We start from the raw sequence: 25,340 nt of genomic DNA, 5'->3' as shown, positions 1-25,340 counted from the left end.
GGAATTTTTAAATACAATCACCATTCGATCAATAAACGAGTTATATTAATTCTAAACGAGTTATTCGTTGACACAAATTATTTAATTTATATAAATTATTCAACTTATAAACAGTTATTTTATTATAATTAATTGTGTTATTAATAAAAAAATTTATATTATAACCTAGTTATTCGGATTATAAACCGGTTATTAATGAGATTTTTTATATTATAAATGGGTTATTAATGAGATTTTCTATAGTATGTTATTTGCGGGTTGAGTCATAAATAGTTTAAATGGATTGAAGTAAAAAATATGAATACAAGCTGATTATTAATCTACGGGCAAGTTGACTCATTTACTATTCCAACTTAATTAGACTAAGCTCAAAGATGTTTAAAACCGAGTTATTGTATCGATTATCAACTCGAGCTAAATTTGGTCACCCTTAGCTAGGGATGAGGGGGTAATGAGCGGAGCTCTAGAGCTCTAAACTTAGTTTAGAGCCTAACTTTAAGTATCAAACTTAAATCTAAATTTAAATTAATTAGATTTAATTCGAGCCTATTTTGACCTCTAGCAAACCGACAAAATAAACATTCAGGATTTAAACTCAAACTAAACATGGCTAGACAACTAGCACTCCATAAGCAATGTCAGAAAAATAATAGAAAACTAAGTGAAAGATATCACCTCCGTCTCTCTCTCTCTTCATCTGTCATTTCATCTGCCTCTACTCATCATTGTCTACCTCCTGTAAATTTTAAAAAATTTAACATAAAATATTTATGCACATAGTAAATTTAGTTATATTTAAAAATAAAGAATAAATATTATTTAATATAAATAATAATATAAAAAGATAAGGAACTATGTCTTATGAGGCACACTAAAATATAGTTACCACCTCACCTCTCTTTCCTCTAAGTACAACCCAAAATCTCGTTCCTATGTCTCTATAAGAACAACACTCCTCTAATTTGATCAAAATAATATATAAGAGAAAATTTTGAGAAAAAAGTAGCCAAAGATTTATATTTGAATATATTTCTTTTGAATAAATAGGATTTTAATAGGTATTGAGGCCTTTTCAATTTCTTCGGAGCTTGTAACCCCTAAATAAATTCAGTCTATTAATCATTTTAAAATGACCATTATGATCATTACAAAACTTTTAAAATTCTTATAATGTTTGAGCTTTAAATTCCTTTAATTACTAATTTCAAATTTAAATCAATTTTGAAATTAATAACAATCCCCCACAAAGGGATTTAAAAAACAAATGTTTAAAAAATCATATCGAATTTTTTATATTATATATCAATGCTAAGTACCTATTAACACCTTGTAATAATTGTATTAGATTGAAGATTGCGCTATTTATAGTCATACACTTGCCTTGATTATCATGAGAGTTACTAGATATTTGTCTAAGTCTCATAATTGCAACATCACATAGCTCTCATTTAGGTGAATACTCAAAAAATGTTTACAACAGAACACACCTCTCAAAAAATAATAAGTACATTGGACTTATTAAGAGGTAGACTCAATTTGACCATCACATATAATACTTCACCAAAGGAATGGGAAAAATAATTAGTGTTCTTCAGTATGGTCATCAACAACTTTGTTTCTACCAAATTTCACTTTTGGATAAATTATAATCATATTGTAGGGATCCACTGTTGGAACAATTTCGTGGGCTTTAAACTCATTTTCCTCGATGAAAAATCTAGCACTAGTCTTATGACCTCGTCTTTTAGGCTATTTGCCGCAACAAGTAATTAACTTACATGACATGTCAATATAAAAATTCTACATAATTTAACATTTTAATTTGGAGTTGACAACCCCTTATATTTATAGATAATTTTATGTATCCCGACTTTAGATTCTCGTGAAACTAAAACCATTGAAACTCTAACTCACGAGACTACCATCACATAAAATATTATACTTTTCTTATGTTCAGATCTGGTTCGTAACATATATCATGCTCTATAAGATACACAATTTTCTTCTCATATATTTTTTTTCAAATATATTGAAGCATATAATTACCATTAATCAAGTGAATAGCACACACTATTTTTTTCCACAAATATGCTTAATATTTTACTATCACACAGCAAAATAATATTTAAGATCTACCCACCCCCACATGCTAGTCAATATATAAGAATAATATTTATTCAAATATAAGTCATGTCCAACATGCCCCATATTAAAGGATTAGCATATTGAATGTAAAATTATTCACATTAATTTTATTGCTAAAATTTCATATTCAAGAGACTAGAAAGTAATATGTTATAAATAAAAGGGGTTTTTTTTTCTTATCAAAGCAGTAGAGCTAATAATAGCAATGATGATAACGATGAAGGATTTTTTTTTCCTAATTTATGATCTCATTTTTTTTAATGTCTCATTTATCCCTTTTTATATTCCTCAATACATAGAATCTTTTATGTAAATTACAGTAATATTCTTTTTATGAAAGTTTTCATAATTTCAGATATTTCTCAAATGATGATGTGAATATCAAACTTATGATATTTTAAAAACTGCATAAAAGAAATATTATAAGAAAATTTTATGTTTAATAATTCATAATACTTATATGGACTAAATCACAGATAATTAAATCCAGTGTTTGAATTGTAAATTTACTTAACAACTTATTTGAAATATAATCCAAATATAAGACTCAAAATTCTAAATATATGTCGGATGTCTACTTTCAAAAAATAACTTAAAAGTAATTTAAATAAATATTAGTTTTAAACTCAAAATATTTTTCTTTCTGTCTGACACAGGCAAAATTAATTCTTTTTCATCATAATAAGAATACATAGTTCGCAAAATTGAGCCCGTCAATGAAATAATCAAATCTCTTTATTGAAACAAATTCATAAATATCTCTTTTTAATAAATTATTAATTTATTTGAATTCTAACAAGATTTAATAATCTTGAAATTATCATGTTAGTTCCGAATTCAAATCCGATTTTGATCCATTAACCAAACCCATAAAATAAACCAGGAGACAATTTATTTTAGGTATATGCGATCTTTTATCCAACATGCATTAATAAAGCATGTAAATAAAAAAAAACTTCAAAATATTTTTGAAATAAACAATTGATCAAAATTATTTTATTTTTAAAATGTTCCAAATGGAGATATAATAATGACAACAATAATTTCAGTCAAGTATACGTGCAAGAATAGAAAATTATAAATTTCTAGCAAAATGACTATTTTATAATTTGCTAAATTTGCGAGGACTAAAAATGCAAACTTCTCAGTCGCATTTAAATGCAACTAAAAGCAGCATTTTTACGACATTAAAATTGTTTTCTTTTTCTTTCAAAAAATGGAAAAATCCTTCTCAACATTCTACTTTGAATTTATATTTTATAAAATTAGTAAGAACCCACAGAGGTCCTATTAAATACAAAAACTAGAATTCCAATTTTTTTAGATTGTTATTTTTATATTTTAATTTAACATAAAATATTTATGTACAAAGTGAATCAGTTTTGTGTTTAAAAATAAATAATAATTTAAAAAGATAAATAATTCTAATTTGTGAGGCACACCAAAGTGTAGGCTCCTCTGAAACTCAAGTTGGCATGGAGGCTCCTCTTGAACTCAAGATCCAAATAGGCTAAAATGATCAAACTTAGACAATTCTGGAGTGGCTACTCCATTTAGAAAGCATCGGCCAAACCGAAAGGAATATGGATTTGGAGTTCCATCACAAGGTCGGAGAGGAATTACATGAAAATATCTGGTGGGTGGTTGGCAATGGTGGGAATATAGATATCATCAAGGACCCTTGACTTCCCAACTGCGATCTTTAGGGAATCACTCTTCCTAGTAATGTCAATAGGGTTAAGGATCTTAAGGTCGAGCAAAATTGGAACTAGGATCTCATAAGTAATCTTTTTCTGCCTCAAGTGGTGACAACTATATCGCATATTCATGTTAACCCTTCTACTCCTATGCAAGACAACCTCGTTTGGGTTGCTTCTAAATCATTTTTTTTTTTTTGCAAATCTGCTTATGATGCGCTCTCAAAGGGACAATGGTCAAGTTCAACCTCGTCAACTCATTCTATTGCAAATTTGTCATTCCATGGATCATAACTTTCATTTGGCACTGCATTTCAAACGCTCTTTCTATTCTTGGAAAGATCAATAGATTATGTCTACATGTTGTTGATGTTTGCCCTCTTTGTAAAGAATGTGGGGAAACGATAGACCACCTCTTTCTCCATTGCCCCTTCTCTAGACTAGTATGGTTTGCCAACCAGTCAAGTTTCAAATATGTTCTTTATTTGGGTACTCTGGATACTTGGATTGCCTCCTTTTGCGTCAATTTCTCTTAGGAAGACGTTACTTATCGGTGGTAACATGCATTGCATTGTCGTTATCTTAATGAATGCGTTGGCTCTATATCAGCTCAGGCAATCAAGGTGAGACCCATTACTGCTAATATCATATTTTGGGTAGATGCAAGCTGGGCCCTTTGGATATACTGGTGGCATTGGTGTTGTCTATTTTTGTGGGGCCCACCAAAGTAATTAAGGGCATATCCACCTTCCTTAACTACTGCGTTAATGCCCTATTTGGTGAAACTATGACTCTACTTATGGCCATCAAGCGAGTCATAAAATTTGATGAAAAAAACTCTATCTGGATCTTCAGTGATGGTTTAACTATAGTAAAAGCTTTGAATGGTTTGGTGGAAATGGCTGATTGCGTAACAACCTAGATCTTAACAAAGAAAATTAATGTATTTTGGGCACGACGTGACTGGTCGCGTTGTGGCCGGCCTCATACCCAAGCCAAGCCCACTAGGTGAGAAAATTTTCTCATCCACTATGGCAAGCTATGGGGGCGCCACGTGTTGCAGGGCCGGCCAGTGGGCCCCACTATCGTCGTAGCGGCAATCCTTCCCACTGTCTCTCCCTCTCTCTCGCTCTAAGTCCCCCTCTCTCTCACCCACTCTACTTTCTCTCTCAACCTCTATTTTTCTCTCTCGCTCGTGCCACTGCCCACTTGCCATTGCTGCCGCCACCACGACGGCCAAGGCAAGCTCTCTCCTCCTCTCTTTCTTCCTCTCGGGTTGGCTAGCTCATCCCCTCTTCTCTCTCCTCTCTTCTTTCTCTCTCTCACTCTCTCTATCTTTCTTCATCATTCTCTCGGCTTAGTCGAACCAGAGGCACTGGTGAAAGGCCGGTCGCTGGCTGCCCAGCAATAGTCGAGCCCCTCTCCGCTGGCCTAGATCCCCTCCTTGCTCTTCTCTTCTCTTTTTTCCTTCTCTTCTTCTCTTCTTCCTCTTCAATCTTCTTTTTCTCCTTGCTGCAGTAGTGCTGGGCTCGCCCAACACTATAGTAGGCAGTGCTTGGAGTTTTCTTTTAGTATTTATTTTCTTTTAATTATGTATTCATTTTTAGTTAATACAACTAGATTATTTAGACATTTATTATTTTAATTAATATATTTATTTTAATTAATATATACATATATTCATTGATATGTTGATAGGCTATGAAAAGATCCCTTCAAGATCTGAATTTATTGTAGGAAGCAGTCCACGCAACTATAAGAAAATATTCACCAAATATTTTTTCGTAGTTATAAAATTATGAAACTAAGTTGGATTGATCCGTAACTTCCTGATCTACGTTTTTTGTATTTATGCCCATCACAGATTATGATTACAACTGGGACGAGAAAATAATATAATGTGGATGATGGTAGTGGTAACAGGTGGAGTAGCTATTAGGGTTATGGATGATAATGGAAATGAGGGTGGATGGTTGATATAGATAAGGGATAAAGACGAAGGGAAAGAAGTAGTCAAGATCTCAAAGAAGAGGGAGGACTCGACAAACAAAAGAGATTAGAAGTTAGGAGAGACCTTATCAACGATAGAGGTGATAAATTGGTGAAGAGGGAGGGGAGAGATTAGAGTAGAGAGACTAGAGAGAAGATAGAGAGGCAAAAAATTAATATTTCAATAGCATAATGATTTTGATTACCATCCGCACCTTTATAAAGACTACCCAACAAGCCAAAATAACAATTATTAACCCTAATTCTATTGGATGGAAGGAATACATGGCTTGTATATTCTGATCAATTGGTGAGTAATTTTATTTTCTAGATGCCTTTCTAAAATTATAATATATTATATATTTATACATATGTATATTTTGGCCCCTAGCATGATTATATGATCTTTTCTAGTAGTGACCATATTTTTTATTCATTTAATTAGATTGATCTTGGATATAAATATGTTGTTAATATATAGAGACGATTGAAGATGACTATACTATTATGACTTTATGTCGAGATGATCTCTAACATGAGTATACATATAATAGACTAGCATGAGTATGTATGTGATAGATGCATAATTGAAGAGTGCATCATATTATTTATATATTTTTTTATTTTTTACTATTTAAATTTCTGATATACATGACTTATTATAGTACTAGATAAAATACATATGGTCTGTCATTTAGAAGAAAAGCATGAAATCTAATTGATAAGATAGTTGATAGAAAATATGAGGATACCCGAGCAGGTTCGAGGGTTAAGATGCACTTGGTGGATAATTGATCACTAAATATATTTGCGATCCTATGGCCTTACGTCCGAAATAGTTAGTCTGTGTGCATAGTAGATATTTGAACACGTACCATTCGCTAGGGCTTATGTGACGAGTTATCCTCACATGATTTCTATCAGCTAGAATGTTGCCTAGTTTGGATGAATATTGATACCCTCAGCGGATAATAAGGTAAGATTATAATTGAGATACCCTTTGCAGATGGTAGGGTATGCTTGGAGCCTTTGGGCTAAATTATGGAATCGGGTGACAGATGTTAACTATGCATAGTGGTCTTGTATGATGATGTTATTCAGAGATGACATTGTGATTGGGATGTTGAGAAATACATATGAGTTCATTATCATCTGATATACCTGATTATCAAGTGGTCATTATGCATCATATGTGGTTGCATTTGATATCATAGAATGATTATGATCGGCATGTATCATATGTGTCATATTTGAGAGAATTATGATAATAGTATGACATGGAGATTTATTTATATATTATCGAGAATTAAATATATGATCAGTTATGACATAATATCTGATAACCTTGCTAGAGTCTTTTCTTATTGCATTAGTTTATTTTTAATAAAATAAAGTTTCTGTAGGTCATGTTCAAATGCGAAAGGGGGCATGTTCGAACACTTTTGCGAATTCTTGTATCAGTTCACAAAAGTAGAGAAAGCAAAATATGCGTTCGAACAAGGTCGGACGCGTTCAAATGCCCACGTGTGAACGCCTACATCGGTTTGCATCCACAAAGAACGTCTTTTGTGCGTTCGAATGCAGTCGACCCTGTTCGGACGAGATCGACGAGAGTCCACTAGTATTAGTGTTAATAATCGTCATTTTGGCTTGTTGGCTAGTCTTTATAAAGGTATGGATGACAGTCAAAATCATTATGATGAATGAATATTGTTTCTATCTTCCTTTATCCTCTCTCTAGTCTCAATACCCTAATCTCCCTCCTCTCTCTTCACCAACCAGCCACCTCTACCGTTGGTAAGGTCTCATCTATCTTCTAATCTCCCTCATCTATCGAGTTCTTCTTTCTCCTTTAGATCTCAGCCACTTCTCCCCCTTTATCCTTATCCTTTAAACTACATAAACCATCCACCCTTATCTTTGTTATCATCTATAACTCTATCATCCTCTCCACTCGTCACCACCACCATCGCCCCCACTCTAGCATATTTTCATCACAGTTGCAGTTTGAATCTGCAAAAGGCGTAAATACCAAAAACGTATATCAGGAAATTATGAATCGACCACCCTTGGTTTTATAATTTTCTAACTACGGGAGAATATTTGGTAAAGTTGCGCGAACTGCTTTCTGTAATCAATCCAGATATCGAAGAGACGTTCCGTAACTTATCAATATCTATCATATATTTATATATATTATTGATGATATATTCATATATTTGTATATGACATGATACTCCATTTTTATTCATATTATTTAGTACATGATTTACTCCGTATTTGACATCATTGATTCGGGGTAAGGTCTATTTACTAAGCTTTTAGTTCATGACTCTTTATTTTTTTTCTACCCTACCCTGACCAAATATGTGGTATGTGATAGCGACTCAAGATATCTGAGAAAATATTTTAGAACAAAGACAAAGTGAGCTAGACGTGAGATGGTATAGAAGATAACTTATATAAAATTCAAGTTGTACCGATGTTGTTGTATATTTTTGTATTCCACTATATTAGACTATGTTTTGTAAAATAGAAAATGTTGTATAGGTTGGACAGTATTACATTAGTTATATCTTGACGTAGCCCATATGAGTTTTGCTAGATTATGTATAGGGTTTATTATGGTTGTTGTGGATTTAGAAATTGATATGTTAATATATTTAATTTGATAATGATATGATTTATTTTGTGATGGATTATGTGAATACAGGTGTATCTGTGCGTGATAGCCCGGCCCGTCCTGTCTCGTGTGCAGTGTGTGCCGTGTGGGCGTGCACATGCCCATGCCTTAGGGGAGGGGAGGGGAGCGTTACAGATTAGCTAACCCACCCCATTTCTTCAAAAGCAAAGGTTATCTTAGAGACGAATCCTAATATCTCTATTTGCTACACTAATAGAGGCAATAAAACAATCGCGCACCTCTTAGCGAAATTTGTCATTTGTAACCAAAATTGTAAAACTTGGTCTAATTAGGAACTAGACACCCATTGTAGCTAGTGAAGTTAATGGAACTTATCTATGTGTTACAAATCATATTTAAACTGATCTAAATGTGAGAAAATTATCAAAATTTAGGTGGTGGTGACCTCATGACTTAGGGTTCTAATGGCTCTAGTTTCACCTAAATCAGAGGTCTAAATAAAAAGATATAAATAAAATAGTAGAGATGTCAAAATAGGGTAAAATAGTAAATATCCAATATTGCGGCAATTATCGAAGGGTGGTAGACGGCCAAAGGTGAACGACCATATAGTAGGGTGGCAGTGAATGGCCGTATAGTAGGGTGACTACTGGAGGAAGGGGTGGCTAAAATTTGGGTGCTTGAAAGGGTTTTATGGTTACGATATACTCCTATGAAGATAAAAACAGTCTAATGGCTACGATAAAAATAGTAAATACAATTATAAGAAAATAACTAAACTCAATTAATTCTCAATGCTCGGATGCTTGGATAGCCCAACCCCTATATATATATATATAGAGAGAGAGAGTTTAGGTGTAATACCCCAATTCCACAACATGACTCTCACGAGGCTTACCCCTCACGTGAGGGTCACATGGGGATTTAGAAGCTCGACAACACACCATCAAAAAAAAAAATCCAAATAATTTAAGCGGAATACGGAGAAAGGGCCTCCAGGCCACACCAAATCCATCCATAATACAATAGAAAGGTAAACGTCCCCAAGAGTAAATAATCAAAGTAGCTACAAAATGAGGATATAGATCTCTGATTATAAGAAAACATGAAACTAAACTGAAAAAAAGGGGCCATCGCTCTACTAGCTAGCAGCTGTTAAGCCTTTCGCTAGGAGTAAGTCAATCTGCATTCAATGTCATCACATAATGAGCCTAATGCTCAACAAGTGGTACTATCCCTAAGTATTCATCAACAATAATTATCACATTCAGCTCAAATCAAGATATAAGAAAGTACGTCATATAGGATATTATGCATTGTAACATGGAGTACATATGTCAATAACGGGCAAGCATAGTCCAACAAGATTACGGATAGTTTACCCATTCTTTATGCATGATACGCCTCCTAACACAGGCCCTCAAGGGAGGGTAGACCCTAGCGGTAGAATCGTTTGCCTATAACCCGACGAGCAGCATGATTAGTCGTCTGCCCTGCAAACTAAGGACTCCGATCGTAAACCCCACACCGAGGTCGGTACTGCACATCGGTACGACCCCTCCGAGCATGCGGCTCCACATTATCGCCTCACAGTGCAGAAATCTCATGAGCAATCACTCACAGACATGCCTTTACCCTACGTCATCGGGTATCGCTAGGTCTATGTCATCCTACCCTTATTTTCTAGTTTAAGCGCCCTTAAGGGTAGATTCTCATCGATTGACAGTAAATCACCTATCGCCTGGTGAAAAGACTACCTAATTGTCTGGGATCCACAGACCTTAAGCGTAGGCTATACTATATATACTATAAAAATATCTCCTGCCCCTAACCCTGGCTGGAGAGGTGTGGGGTACTGCCGAGACATAAAATCATCCCTTTTCGAGTCGTGCATGTGTGTAGGTGTCATGACAAGATAATTAAGTTTAATATAACAGAATAGTAAATATGGTTATCTAAGCATGCAACACATCACATTAAATACATAACAAATCATGTCAAGCAACATACTAATTAGACAGGTTTTGCTAGAATGCAAAGATTAGCATGCCATAAATGATTATGCTATCACATCAAGTAATAAATCAAGAGTGGATAGACCACTTGCCTAGATTCGCTAAAAAAAGTCCCTGGCGGAGATCGATCTCCACCTAATCACGGTCGGCCCCGAGTTGAGTGCTGGTCATAGGGTGCCTTGGGCGTGCTTGCTGCACTCGGGCTGGGTCATTATGGGTGGGGGAGCACCAAGGCCGGCGGTCCACTATTGCCATCTTACCGAGGAAGGAGGGGCAGTGACGACGTGCAACCTGAAGCGTTGCGTCATCATCGGAGAGGAAAGAAAGACGAGGAGGAAGGGGGAGACTCACTGACGATGACGAGGACTACACTGGCTCGACCACGATGACGACGATCACGGCAACGCTCAGAAAGGGAGAGGAGAAGGGTGGAAGGAAGGGGGTGACGCTGAGCTCTTCTGAAAGGGGGGGAGAACAAATAAGGAGGGAGGGAGAGAAAGGGAAAGAGAGAGAGAGAGAGAGAGGGAGGGGGCGGCGGCCCTCTGCCCAAGGTCGCCCCCCTCCGCGCACGCCGATGGTGGCGTGCGTAGGGGGAGGGAGGAGGGCTAGGCTTGCCCTCCCTAGCCCTCCTCCCCTCACCTTAGCCTGACAAGAGAGGGGACGTGAGGGTGGGCACGTGCCCATCTATTTTTTTTTTTTGGTATGTTACATTAGGTACAATGAGTCATACTCGGATTTAGCCCTAAAGATTTATATGACTTGAACTATGATTTGTCTTAGAGGTTTACATGACTTAATTAAACTTATCTTAGTGGCTTATATGACTTAACTAGACTTGTGTTAATGGCTTATATTAAAGATAAATATGACCTAAAGATAAACATGACTTAACTAAATCAACGTTCCTTATCTTTCTTGAAATATTTTTTTTTCCTATAGATAATCCTAATGTGGAGAAACTTTGAATACCAAAGTTGTAGATCACGACGTCTTCGATCTTGTCCAAGTGATTTCATAATATTCGATCGACTGATAAATATCTGCATAGTATTTTCCTGAGACTGCATAGAAGTCCACTAGCGTAGCTAATTAAATAAACTCTAACCTACTTAGACTCTAACTAAACTATATAAACAGAATAAATAAGATAACTAAACTCGATCCATTGAGCCCAATGTCCCTATAATGTGACCCGATCTGATCCGGATTGCATCACTACCGACTTTTATAAAAAAAAAAAAAACGGGAGACTTGGAGGACACAATCACCCCTAATTATTATTATTATTATTATTATTAACATACTAAACTATATTTAGGTTGCGGTTTCGCCGTATGTTCATGAACATGTGTCACATTCACTTCAATCATGGGCCACCACTGATCGATGCTTCTTTGAAAGCATTAGAGTTAATAGACGAGACACATCGACTGTATCCATATCAGTTTGACGATCAGCCTACCACTAGAGGACGAGGTCGTGGTTGTAGAGGATATTGACCTTGTAATTGACCTCAATCAATTCAATAGGACAGATCATGTACTACACTTCCATTTGACAACTACAAGCCCTTAAAAGAAATTTTTTTTTTTTTCAAATAATTGCAGATGGAACATCCACGCGTTTAGATGCAAGATTGAGTTGACGTAGATCTATCCGGCTGGCACTAGGGTTGTAAACTAGCTGAGCCGACCAAGCTGGCTCTGGCTAGGTTCAGTTTAAAATTAATTTTGAACTTATTTTTGAGTTTTACTCTCGGCTCAACTTAACTTGAGCCGAGTCAGATTAAGCTTGAGCCGAGCTAAGAACTATTCAAGCTGAATTAAACTTTAATAGTTAAATAAGATAAAACTTTACTAAAGCTAGAAATTTTAAAATTTAACTAGTAAATATAACAATAATACAACTCTAATACTAAAAATAATATCAAATTATCAAATAAAAAGGCCTTGCATATATTTCAAATTTTAATAGAGCACTATTCAAGTTGTCAAGCCAGCTAATTAAGTTGAACAAAGCTAAATTATATAGAACAAAAAATTTAAGTTGTCTTTGACTTAGGGATTTAGGGTTTGGAATTGTAGATTAATATATATAGCGAGCCTGAGCGAGTTGACTCCGACTCAGACTTGACTTGAAATGTAAATCGAGTCTAAACTTAAGGCTTAAGCTCGGCTCGACTTTAGTCGAGCCGACCTCGAACTGTCCGGTTATTTCGACACTCCTAGCAGCTACTCTAATGGCATATATATTTTTGACAAGAATAAGCACAAACTTTAAAGCTCATATGTATCATATGTGTTCCTTATTTGTTATAGGCATCAAATAATGTTACTATATTATTAATATTAAGACCTTAGATCGTTCATACTACCAAGTCTTTCGTGTTGCACAAACTTGTCCACTAACCTACAGACAGTGGACTTTTCAAACTCAGCTGCCTTTTCATAAGGATTAGTACGCTCAAGTCGTGCACGTTGGAGGCGTTGTTGGTTGGAGATTAATTGATTATAGGGATAAGTATACTTTCATCCCCTTGAAGTATTACTCTTTTTCACTTTCACCCCCAAACTTTTCTTTTCCGACAAAGTGATCCTAGAAATCATTAAACATTAAACGTGTCAAAGGGGAGGGAAAATGTCAATTTTGCCTCTCTAAAAAGGCATGGATTATTTTATTCCTCTCAAATAAGGGCAATTGTGTTGTTAACGAAGGTAAGATGGGCACATGTACATGACATGCATGTGCTATAATTATGGCAGAATTCCTAATAGATGACTAATAGAAGGACCACTTTGATAGGGAAAAAATGGGGGTGAAAGTATAATTGTGCCTATAGATTGCAAATAGATTGCACCTCAAATTTAATATCAAAATGAGTTTATTTTACTATAGCTTTATGTAAAATATTAAAATTATAAGTTACTTACATTTAGATTAAAATATTGAACCGGTTTTTCAATAAATATTGAATCGTTAGCTGTTTTAGAAAATGCTGAATAGTTGTCTGGCTTATAAGAGAAAGTGAAAAAAAAATATAATAATATATATTTTAGAATTAAAATAGATAACCGAGCACAAACTTACGATGTGATGAGTTTTTTTATTATATTTTAACTATATCTTTCTTGTTTGAAGTCTGATTAAGCTTCAATCAAAATCATTATATTTATTTTTCTTTTATCTTTATAAAGATATATTGTATATCTAAAATAGACTATTGATTGAAAAGTTATGACCTACAAACTTAAGTAGTTTATTGTTTTAATAAGACGGTTGAACAATTTAGTATTTTTAATAAGGGTAGTTGATAGGTTACGGAACGATTTCTTCAAGATCTAAATTTATTATAGGAAGCATTCCACACAATTGAGAAAAAAATATTCACCAAATATTATTCCATAGTCATAAAATTACAAAACTAAGTGGGATTGATTTTTAACTCCCTAATCTACGTTTTTCATATTTACGCTCTTCGCATATTCAAACTACAACTAGGACGAAAACACGATTTAGTGCTGATGATAGTGGTGGTGATGGGTGGAGTGGATGTTAGGGTTATGGATGATAATAGAGATGAGGATGGATTGTTGTTGTTTAATGGATAAAGATAGAAGAAGTGGTCGAGATCCCAAGGAAGATGGAGGACTCGACAGACAAGGGAGGGAGATTAGAAGTTAGGAGAGACCTTGCCAACGGTAGAGCTGATAGGTTGGTGAAGAGGGAGGAGGGAGATTAAAGTAGAGAGACTAGAGAAAGGATAGAGAGGCAAGAAACTAATATTCCATAAACATAATAATTTTGACTATCATCCACACCTTTATAGAGGCTAACCAATTAGTTAAAATAACAATTATTAACGCTAATTCTAGTAGACTCCCATTGATCACGTTCGAACGTGCTCGACTATGTTCGAATGCACAAAAAACGTTTTCTGTTTTTGCGAACCCTATGCAGGCATTCAAATGCGGCAATTGAACGCGCTCGACCACGTTCAAATGCGGAGTTCGAACTCGCCCCTTTTCGCGTTCGAACGCAACCTACAGAAAATTTATTTTAATAAAAATAAATAACTAATGTAATAAGGAAAACTGAAAAAAAAATGAAAATGAGAAAGGCTAGTAATAGGAATGGAATGTACCATCGTACTAGAGCGATCCGAGAAGAACGATTAGGGTCATATTCGATCCTTTCTACAATGCCAATAGACGAAGTGCTTCATTTTAGGTCAATTTTTTGCTGCAATCGCTTCGATCCACCCCCTCGTTGAAAAACAGTAATACGCCCGCTGGAATTCCTCCCTGCGGACTTCCCCATACTCAAAGTCAAATGTCTAAGTCCACTCTCCATTCGGCTTTGTCTCATTCTCTCTCTCGTCATCATTCGAGAAAACGTATACTTTAATAGTAGCTCCTCCTCCTCAAAATCCTTATTTTTCCTCGTTCGTCCTTTATCCTTTGATCATTGATTGTTTAGAACTGCCCCCTCTTTGACATCCGATCTTGTCATCCGGGCGGGTACGGTCCGGGTGCTCAACTTGACTTTAGAAGTAGCGCCTTTTGAATATGAGTAGGCGACTTGCTTGTGTTAAACATATAGCCGCGACTTCTGGCGTGACAGACCAGCACTCTAACCAACTGAGCTATTTCCCCCTTTCGTAACTACTGTCGATTCAAAAGTAACCTACCGGTTACCTTTGTAACTATACCAAAGTAGCTGTACAACATCATGCCCTTCGCCTTTGGTACTTTTTTTTTTTTATGGAAATAGAAGGTCGAGACTTGCCTCGTGGCTACTTCAAAAAAGTAGTGGAAGAAAGAAGATGTATCAGTATTTTACAAATACTCTAAGAAAAAACTCTAATAAGATGTATCAGTATTTTACAAATCATACCCTAAATTTTACCTATTTTGTGATTCACACTCCCTCTTTGACGATTTTGTGACTCGACCATCATTTCTCATTACAATTCTCCTTTAACACCCTGACATTATTTTAATTAACTGATATCAACTAAATTACTAAAATACCCTCACCACTATTTTTTTCTCTTCTTAGGCCCTCCTTTGAAAATGGAATAGGTAATTTAAGTATTTATAAATTATTTAATATATTATAATAGAATATTTCTTTGCTGGTACTATTTAAATAACTGTTTAAATTAACGGAGGGTGTTAAATAAAAATTATAAGGAAAAAATATAGGTTAGGTTACAAAACCTCAGAGACGACGTATGAATCATAAATAGATAAAATATAGGATGTAATTTGTAAAATTTTCTTTTAAAGATATAGTAAAGCACCGACTTTTTTAGCAATTTTTTTTTCTCAAAACGCTGTTTACATTAGCATTTTACATAGAAAAATACTGATATCATTAGCATTGGACTCATTTAGAAGTAAAATATTTAACAGTTCAGCACTTTACTCCGAAGTATAATAAAATAGATCAATTTTGATATTAAGTTTGACCACGATGTATTCCGCTAGATAAAATATAAAATAGCGCTAGTTCGGTCAAAAAATGTCGTGGTCGAACAGCCAATCTCCATTTGAGACGGACGTAGCCAAACGCCAAATACAGGAAATCCAGAGGGTCGCCATTCTTTTTGATGTAATAAATAGAAAATGAAACAAAAATATAAGAAGTTTTAAAACTGAAAATGAAAAGCTAGAGAATTGAGATCTCATATTCTGTATTATATAAATCTCTAAATTTAATTAAAAGTTTTGATAATATAAAGTGAAAAAAAAAAGAAAAAAGGTAATTCATTTTTAATGAAATTAGGATAAATACTTTTTGCTTTATAAGATGAAATTTTAATAAATAATATTTATATTTTAAAATAAAGTTATTTTTAATGTTTAGCTACCATTCTTGAATAAGAAATTGTTATAAGGAGAGCTTATTGTTGCATGTAATTGATGCGAAAAAACAAAGCACCATCATCACCCATTTCTTAAATTCAATAAACGGGATGAATGTGCTATAATTTTGAACCATTTTCCACACTCTTAATCATAAAAAATCTTGGGCATTGTATTATTGTATAGTCACTTAGTAATATTTCTAATAGAACAGTGCAGTTTTGCATGGCGGTGATAGTTCCATTCCAGCTACATATTAACTTCAGCCACTAAAATTACTATTTTACTACCCAAAAAAAACTAGTCCAGCATTCACGGGAATGCATATATTGATTCCACTGTCATTATTCAGCAGTTGCAGAACGAGAAAGTTCTTTGGAGCAAAAGGTAAAAATGAACCACTGACAGAATCCATGTCCAAATTCGAGCAAATTTACAGTCAATCGTTTTGATCGATCTATCTATGACAAGCATCGCCAATACCATTGGACCCCGTTTTACTGTCAAATTAAGGCACAACAGATGACAATCCATGATTAATCTTTCCATTGTTACATACCAACAGTCAGTATATGTACAAGGTTCTGTTCCTAATCATTGAGCTAAAGCAGGAGCATAAGTACTTGTTGCTTGCTCGATCCACTTAATTGTCACATATAGCTCACCAGATTCGACATCAAGAAGCCTTAAACGGGCATCCAGCACGAGTTCACCATTGACATACGTCACAAAGGTATCAGCCAACAGGCAGTTCTCACTGTTCGGCGCCACCTTCCTCAGTTTGGTCTCTCCGTTGGAGAGCTGCAGCGCTCGTTTAAGCTTGGAAGCTGCAACGATGGGCTGGAGGTCGAGGAAGGCATGCCCCATCTTGTCATCATATTTGAACCGGTCCCAGTCAAACACCTCCTGGGAAAAAGTTGATAGAAATCAGTTTTCGATTACTTCTTGAATAATGGCTAATTAATGATAAGCCAAATAAAAGGAATTAACTAAAGACTCATGAATTCATGTGAAAATTCAGGTCACACATGATATAAGCAACAACAAGAACATCAACTACTAGTATTAGTGGACATGATGAAAGGATTACCTAGTAACTTGAAATATAGCAACACTTGCACAGAAAAGAAAAAGGGAAATCAATGTTCAACTAGTATAATAATAAATTAGGAGAATGAACAAAAGTTGTTTACAGGAAACAAAATGGACAGGAGAAAAATACTAGAGAAGTCAATAACTCTGAGTAGAAAGATACCATGACATATGCTCAGGGAATAGATAAGCTGCCTAACCAGTAGATAATTTGATTGTCATCATGGAATATGTATTAATTCAAGATTACAAATAAAATTCCTGAACAGGATTATCTTATGATGGGTTCGCTGATGACCCCAGAGATCTTCTAGATTGTGTGAGAATAAGTCAGATGAGCTAAAGGAGTCAGAGCAAATGTAGTACAAGGCACCAGTTAACATAAAAGCAGCTTTTAAAGGAAATCAAAGTTGCATATAATGCTAAGATTAATCATTACTAAGATCCAAGGTGGATCCAGATGAAAATAGCTAGGGCAAGGAAAGCATGGTACCCATAATCGAGAAAGGGAACCATGACCAGTCATATAAATTCACAAGCAATATAGGATGATCACATAAGGCAAGGTCAAGCATTCTATAATTGAATATCCATGAATATGACATGACGAAGCATTCAAATTAATATATATACAAAATGACATGATAATTAGACAACCTGAAGACTTGGTACTAAAGTAACTTCTACTTTTCAACCTTTCATACCGAAAGAGTAACCAGCCAAAAATTGAACAATCTACTAGGAAAAACTTACGAGTTTTAGGACTTCTAGTGGCTCCTTGATGGAGAAAGTGAACTCTTCATTCCATACAGGATTAAGGCAACTATTGATGACCTTCGTCTTTGCTGTCTGAGAAAGACAAAGAAAGTGAGAGTTAGCAATTAAAAGTCCAGAGTTGGTAATTCCTACAGTTTTCATAGCCAAGGAATTGACCAAAATGAAGGATGTCAGAGAATGCATTTGCTACCAAATAACATAGCAGTAATGCAGGCGTGACGGCAGACAATTGTAGTCAAATAAATTGCTAAATAAGAAATCAATAAAAGATAGAAAAAATGCAAATAGGTTTTCAACAATATAAGTATGAACAAGTAAAGCTCTATGATATGCGAGAAAGAATCAGTTGCCTGGGACTGTTAAATGGTCTTGCTTATGTGAAATTGGCAAATAACACCATCAGAAGTATTCTGATGACCATAAATGCAAGATACCATCTCAATATGCTTACATGGTAAAAATTTAAACTGGTGCTTTCAGGATTATTTTAATCATGCTTCCACTCAAATTTAATCAGGAACTAATTTAACTGCTCACCTATGTAAAGAGAAGAAATTGGATGAAGTTAGTGATCATTTATTATTATTATCATTGTACAAACTAAAACAAGAAACAATGGGATGCAAATCCTTGTCCTAAGAGCTCCACCACTTAGAATGGTCCTTCATCCATTCATGAGACCTTTGTGGAACATCACATGAGTCTAATGCATAATTCAATTTTAATACATATTATGGCTCAAATAGCTAATATCCAAATGTAGAAGCACATAATAATCTATTGGGGGAAATGAGATACTCCATGATTGTTCAATTTATATGGATTGCCAATATTCTTTTATGCTATCATAATACATAACAGCCATTACGAATGTCTCAGTTAGTTGTAATAGCAAAAGCAACAAAGCCTAAAATTTAGCAAATCGAAGAGAAACAGCATTAGGTAATGCTAAAAATTAAATCTTAAGTAGCCTTTTCAAAAAAATCATTGAACCTCATTTGCTATCCGCACTAAATCACCAACCAAAGAAATCAGGATGTTAACAACTCATTGAGTTCAATTTGATATATTTAATGAAACAGTCATACAGGAGAGGATATCAATATAATTTTTGTCCCACAACTGGGTCTACTTAATCAAACTCAATTCTAGATCAAGAAGACCATCTACACAGGTATATGTCATAATAGGTCGAAAAGAGGTCTATGACAAACTTACCAGATTTCCTACCCTGACGATAACATAAGGATCACTGCTCGTAAAGTCCCGAATTGCCAGCCTCCTCCCTTCAACTACAACCACTTTAAGAAGTCCAACCGTCTCCCCCATTTATCCTCTACTACAAAAGCTTCGAGTTTTGCTTGATTCCTCTCTGTTTTCACAGCCCAATTTTGTCAAGAAACGACAGAGCAACAAAAACCAACAAGCTTGAAGGCCACAAACACTGAAAGATCTTTGGAAGATAAGCAGAGAAAAAGAAAATGGAAAAGTTCCACTCTGTCAAATGTAAATGCATGATAAAATTTAAGTAGAAATTAAACTACATAATCAATAGAATAAATATAGCAAATAGATAAAAACCATTACATGTCAATTAATATGGTGAGAAGTGAGTCGTAACATCATCCTATAACACCAAAAGATACTTTTGGAAGTACCAATAAAAAAAAAGATCTCCTTCCCCTTTATTCCCCACTTAAAATCTGAATAAATAGAACGAAATAGCAACAACCCGTAGTTCTGCCCCCGAGAGAAAAAGTATATAAAACAGCTAGAACTCGAAACATAACAAAAGTAAGCGAAGGAATCGATCGACAAAATAACCAAAAAACAAAAAAAACAAAAAAAAAAAGAAGAAAAAGAATCATCTTCGCAGACTCAAGATATGAATTCGCACAGCAACAAAAAGAAAAAAAGAAGAAGAAGGAAATGAAAGAAAGAGAGGAACGTCAGTGATGGGAAAAGCAAGCGACTACCTCCGAAATGGGTTTCCAGAAGAGTACTCTCCCGATTTCCTCAGCAAAATACAGCGGGGAGTAGAAGAGAGGAGTTAAAAATAGACGAGAGAGAGAGAGAGAGAGAGAGAGAGAGAGAGAGAAGAAGAAGTAGATCCAATGGCGGGTTCAACGCGGCGTCGGTGGAACCGCGTCGTACGAATGCCACGTCTCAATTAGTGATCGGGCCGGTCAAAATTCAAGGTTCTGTTTAACTTTGACAGAGAACAGTAATTTTGATCTTTTATACCCTCAGTCAAGCGTGATACGTTTCATAAACCTATGATATGAATTTCTATTAAGAAAAATTAGTAGGGGCCCTATCAGGATTGGAATCCTAAAGTAATAATAATAATAATAATAATCAACTCAGTAACTTCTCTTGAAGCTTAAACTAATTATAGAAAACGGTAGTGTTGATGTGGGGTGTAGGATATCCTTCTGTAACAAACAATTATAGAGCAACTTCTAATCGGGCTCCAAATTTGGAGCCCGGTTGAGCTCCAATGGGGTTCTAAACCTAGCTTCAAATTTGGAGCTAGGAAACTTGGAGTCCCACCATGAAAATGGAGCATATCAACTTTTTGAAAATACCAAAATTACCCAATAATTATTATATTCAATAATTTTAATTTCATTTATATCCTTTATTAAATAATTTAGTTAGTTAAACTGAGTATATAATTAGTTTTACTAATCGGTTTTTAACAAAAATAATACTATTGGAAAGGTCTCATCAAAACCTTTAAAATGAGTCTAATATTAAATTATTTTTGAGTTAATTTTAATTTTAATTTTTTTATTATTTATAAAAATAAGTCTAATATTAAATTATTTTTGAGTTAATTTAAATTTAAATTTTTTTATTATTTATAAAAATGAGTCTAATAAATTATGTATCCTAAAATATAATTACTCAAAATTATCCCCAATGTATACATTAGATATGAAATACATCAAACATGAAATACATTAAAAATGAAACCGGAATCGGTGGCTACGGAACCAGAACCGGTGGCTATGGAGATGATTTACCAGAATATTAAACATCTATTGCTTTTATTATGTTTGGTTTTCTGCTTATTTTATGTAATGTAATTTTGATATTTTTAGTTAATGATATATAATGCTTATTTCGATGTTTATTTTGTGTAATGTAATTTCGATGCGTTTAATTAAAAAATTATTAATTAAAAATTACTTCTAAAACTATTAAATATTAGTCTTATTTTAAAGATCTCGATGAGAGTTTTCTAACCTTATATTTTTTAATAAAAAATAATAGCACTAAGATGATTTATTAAGTAATTTAAAATAACTAATATAATAATATATATTATATTATTATTTTAATATATATGGAGCCCGGTGGATTGGAGTGTAACGGGCTCTTGCTCCATTTTTGACACCATATAGAGCAAGCATTGGAGATGCTAAAGGTTTCATTTAACTTTCGTCAATTGAAGTGCATTTTGGCAAGAACTTCTTCTGCTAGGGTTTTGGCTTCCAAGTAGGGGTGAAAAATGGGTCTGATATTTGCTGCAAGACTTTTGGCTTCAAAGTAGGGGGTGAAAACCGGATCAGATATTTATTGCTAGGCTTTTGACTTCAAAGTTATATGAATTTCATTTGTATAGTAGATATGTAAATTTCATTTGGATATATACAAGCATATAACTTGAATTCATTATTTAATTCATAGATTTTTAAACTTTCTAGCTCTCCTAACGAGTTTAGGTATAATGTAGGGTTTAAGATTTATTCAAATACCATAATGCAGTAATGTTAAATATGGATTATTAAAATATTTGATCATTACTATAATATATAATAAATAAAATTATTAATATATTGCATATCCTCCAACTTTCTAGCTCTGACAATCCTCAAAATGCGGATATATTTAAATTCATTTTATTTTCATATCTATCTAAATCCCTATAATATTAGTATTTTTATTATTTAAGGTCTCGTTGATATATATTCAACTTGTATTGAAATAGATGTTCACCTAGTGTCCTCTAGATTCCTCCCTCCCCCAGGTTTATTCCACCTCCTCCCTCTCCTAGCCTTCTCCCTCCTCTAGGCTTCTTCTGCCTAAACATTTCTCCTAGCTAGCTCTCTTCCCTCTTCTCTTTTTGTTATCAACAGTTGTTATGTTCCTTCTTTGGTCATCTCTTCGCTCGTGCTCTTGCCTCATCTGCTTGACCATGGTGGATGAAGATTTTAAACTAAGTTTTTATTTCCTCTTTGTCAAATAACGAGATGGAAGAAATAATCCTTCTTGCAGAAGACTACTCCATCCCTAAAATAAACCCTAACCTCTGCCTTACAAGGAAGATGCTCACCAATAAATCCTTCAATCAAGTTGGTCTAAAGAATGCCCTTTCAAAAGCCTAGTACCTGAAGGGATCTTTAGAATTGTTGGAGGTTGGGAAGAACAATTTTCTACTCTCCTTTGAGCTCGAGCACGACAAGTGGAATGTGTGGTTTGGAGCTCCTTGGTCCTTTAATAGAGACCTATTCATTCTCGCTCCAGTCTCTCCCAACAGCACTGTGAATTCATTGAAGTTTACTAACTCTGAACTTTGGATACAATTCTATGTCATCCCTCTAGAATACATGTCAATAAAAGCTGCTCTAGTTCTGGGAAGGTTGCTAAGGCTTTTGAATCGAGCGTAACTGACCTGTCCAAATGGTCAAAATTTATTAGAATGAGTATCCTTCTTAACATCGCTAAGCCCCTACCAAGTAATCTCTCTATCTCCCTCCCTAATGGAGGATGCTTTGATGTTAATGTGAAATATGAGAGGTTTCCTAAATACCATCACTTCTGGGCTCGAATCAGTCACGAGGTCACTGCTTGTATACAAAGACGTTCCCTGGAAGAGAAGTCGAACTCGGTCCAATCCAACATCGCGAGTCTATCGTAGGCATGCAAGACGGGGAGAGTGCGCCCATTAGCCGCCTGAAAGGGGTTCATGTCGGAGCTAGAGTGATGTGTCGTATTGTAAGACCACTAGGCCTATTTGGGGTGTAAACGAGCCGAGCCTGAGCGAGCTGGCTTTGGCTCAGGCTCGGCTCGAAATTAGTTTCGAGCCTCATAATGTTGCTCAGGCTCGGCTCAGCTCAACCCGAGCCGAGCTCGAGCTGAGCCTAACTGAGCTTGAGCCGAGCCCGAGCAAAGCTCGAGCTCGATTAGAGGCGGTGGCGACGTGGGCGGTGGCGACGTGGGCGGTGGCGACATGGACAGCGGCTTGCCGAAGGAGTCGGAGACGGATGGAGGAGGCCAACGACGGAGGAGGAGGAGACGGATGGAGGAGGCCGACGGTGAAGGAGGAGGAGGAGGAGGCCGACAGAGAGGAAGGCGTGGCGCCGTGGTGGTGGCTTGCCGTCGTTGCCGATGGAGGCCGACGGGGAGGGAAGAGTGAAGGTGATCAGGTGGATGAGGGTGAGAGTGAAGATAAGGGTGGGGTGGGGGAATTGAGGATGGGGAAGGTGGTGATGGGAAAGGTGAAGTAATTAATGAGGGTAGGGTAGGTAAGGGTAGGTGAGGGTGACGAATATTGTGTTACGGGTGAGAATGAGTTAGTGAGGGACACGTGGCAATATTTCTTTATGCCACGTGTCCTTAGTCATATGGAGTCAGGCTATCGAGCCTATCGAGCCGAGCCTGAGCGAGCCGGCTCCAGCTCAGGCTCGGCTCGATATTAATTTCTAGCCTATTATGATGGCTCGGGCTTGGGTTAGCTCTGATCGAGCCGAGCCGGACTCGAGCTTCACCCGAGCCAAGCCCGAGCCGAGCCCGAGCCGAGCCCGAGCTGCTCGTCAAGCCTGACAGCCCTAAGGCCTATGGGAGGAATTTGACCCAATCCCTTGGTCGGTCCACCACAAAGCAATGCAAATATTGCTCGAGTCCATGGTTCACCACCTCGATTTGGCCATCCGTCTCGGGGTGATAAGTTGAATTGAGGTTGACTCGAGTCCCTTGCAATATGGAAAACTCAGACCAAAACTCGCTGGTGAAGATGCGATCCTGGTCTGACACGATCATCCTAGGCATCCCATGTAAGCGCGTTATTTCTCAAACAAAAATTGTAGCAACTTTCTTTGTTGAAAACGGGTGCATTAATGCTATAAAATGAGCATATTTGCCTCGAACCTTCGACAACCCCTCCATGAAGTTCATGGAGATGTCCTCCCAAATATGCTCCGGTATAGGCAGCGGTTGCAACAGCTTGCTTGGTTTGAGCGTCTCTAATTTGACTCATTGGTAGATTTTGCATTCGTGGACATATTTCTTCACATCCGACTTCATCGTTGTCTACGTACAGCTTTGGGCCAGCCACCTGTAGGTGCGTAAGACACCTTCGTGGCCTACTGTAGGGATATCATGGAAGTGTGCCACCAATAGTCTCCGCAGCCTCTCGTCCATGAGTACCTTGATCCGCCTGTGCTCGAGCACCAACCCATCGCGCTCCTCATGCTCAAGGTGGCTTGATGGGTTCTCTCTCATCTCCTCCATGAGTTGGACTAGATCTCAATCATCTACACTGGCTCTCTACAGATCTGAAAAGAAAAGGAAGGTTGGTACTGAAAAAGAAGCGAGCTTGCTTGCATCCGGTTGGTGTAAAAGGGCATTGGCAGCTCGGTTCTTGATCCCCTTTTTGTAGACTAGCTCGTAATCATACCCAAGGAGCTTTGTGACCTATCGTTATTGTGCCAGGGTGTGCACATGTTGCTTTATGAAGAAGGGTAAGCTTTGTTGGTTCGTGTAGATAGTAAACCATCAGCCAATCAAATAGGGTCGCCATTTAGTGACGGCGTGTAGAATTGCAAGCATTTCATGCTCGTAGGTAGATAATTGTTGCAACTAGTCCGACAATGCCTTGCTCATATATGCCACGGGCCTGCCATCCTGTATTAAAACAGCTCCAATACCTGCACCCGAGGTGTCGCATTCCACCATGAAAGGTTTGCTGAAATCCGACAAAGCCAAAATCGGTGCGGTAGACATGGCTGCCTCAATGTTTCAAAAGTCTCCATCGCTTTGCTCGTCTATTGAAACCCTCCTTTTCTGAGTAAGGCGGTCAGCAGGGCCGTGATCTTGCCATAATGAG

General features: G+C 36.1%; 1 protein-coding gene across 1 annotated transcript; it reads right to left on the bottom strand.

Annotated features, from left to right (window-relative positions):
• Positions 1-16,745: 16,745 nt before the first annotated feature.
• Positions 16,746-20,346, bottom strand: LOC140767876 (protein C2-DOMAIN ABA-RELATED 11). The gene is made up of 4 exons (XM_073107954.1): positions 20,203-20,346; positions 19,445-19,598; positions 18,203-18,298; positions 16,746-17,263 (listed from the first exon to the last, which is right to left on the bottom strand). Exons 2-4 carry the CDS (start codon positions 19,553-19,555, stop codon positions 16,952-16,954), a joined length of 519 nt encoding a protein of 172 aa, XP_072964055.1. The 5' UTR covers positions 19,556-19,598; positions 20,203-20,346; the 3' UTR covers positions 16,746-16,951.
• Positions 20,347-25,340: the final 4,994 nt, after the last annotated feature.

This window comes from Typha angustifolia, chromosome 9 (genome assembly GCF_048772165.1).
Source record: "Typha angustifolia cultivar Huaian chromosome 9, ASM4877216v1, whole genome shotgun sequence".
NCBI classification, from domain to species: Eukaryota; Viridiplantae; Streptophyta; class Magnoliopsida; order Poales; family Typhaceae; genus Typha; species Typha angustifolia.
This window is presented reverse-complemented; position numbering and strand designations above follow the sequence as displayed.

Coding starts and splice junctions, on each gene's coding strand:
- LOC140767876 (XM_073107954.1), bottom strand. CDS start 19,555: ATGGGGGAGACGGTTGGACTTCTTAAAGTGGTTGTAGTTGAAGGGAGG. Junction 18,299..19,444: donor TCGTCAGGGTAGGAAATCTG/GTAAGTTTGTCA, acceptor TGTCTTTCTCAG/ACAGCAAAGACGAAGGTCAT. Junction 17,264..18,202: donor CACTAGAAGTCCTAAAACTC/GTAAGTTTTTCC, acceptor ACTTTTTCCCAG/GAGGTGTTTGACTGGGACCG.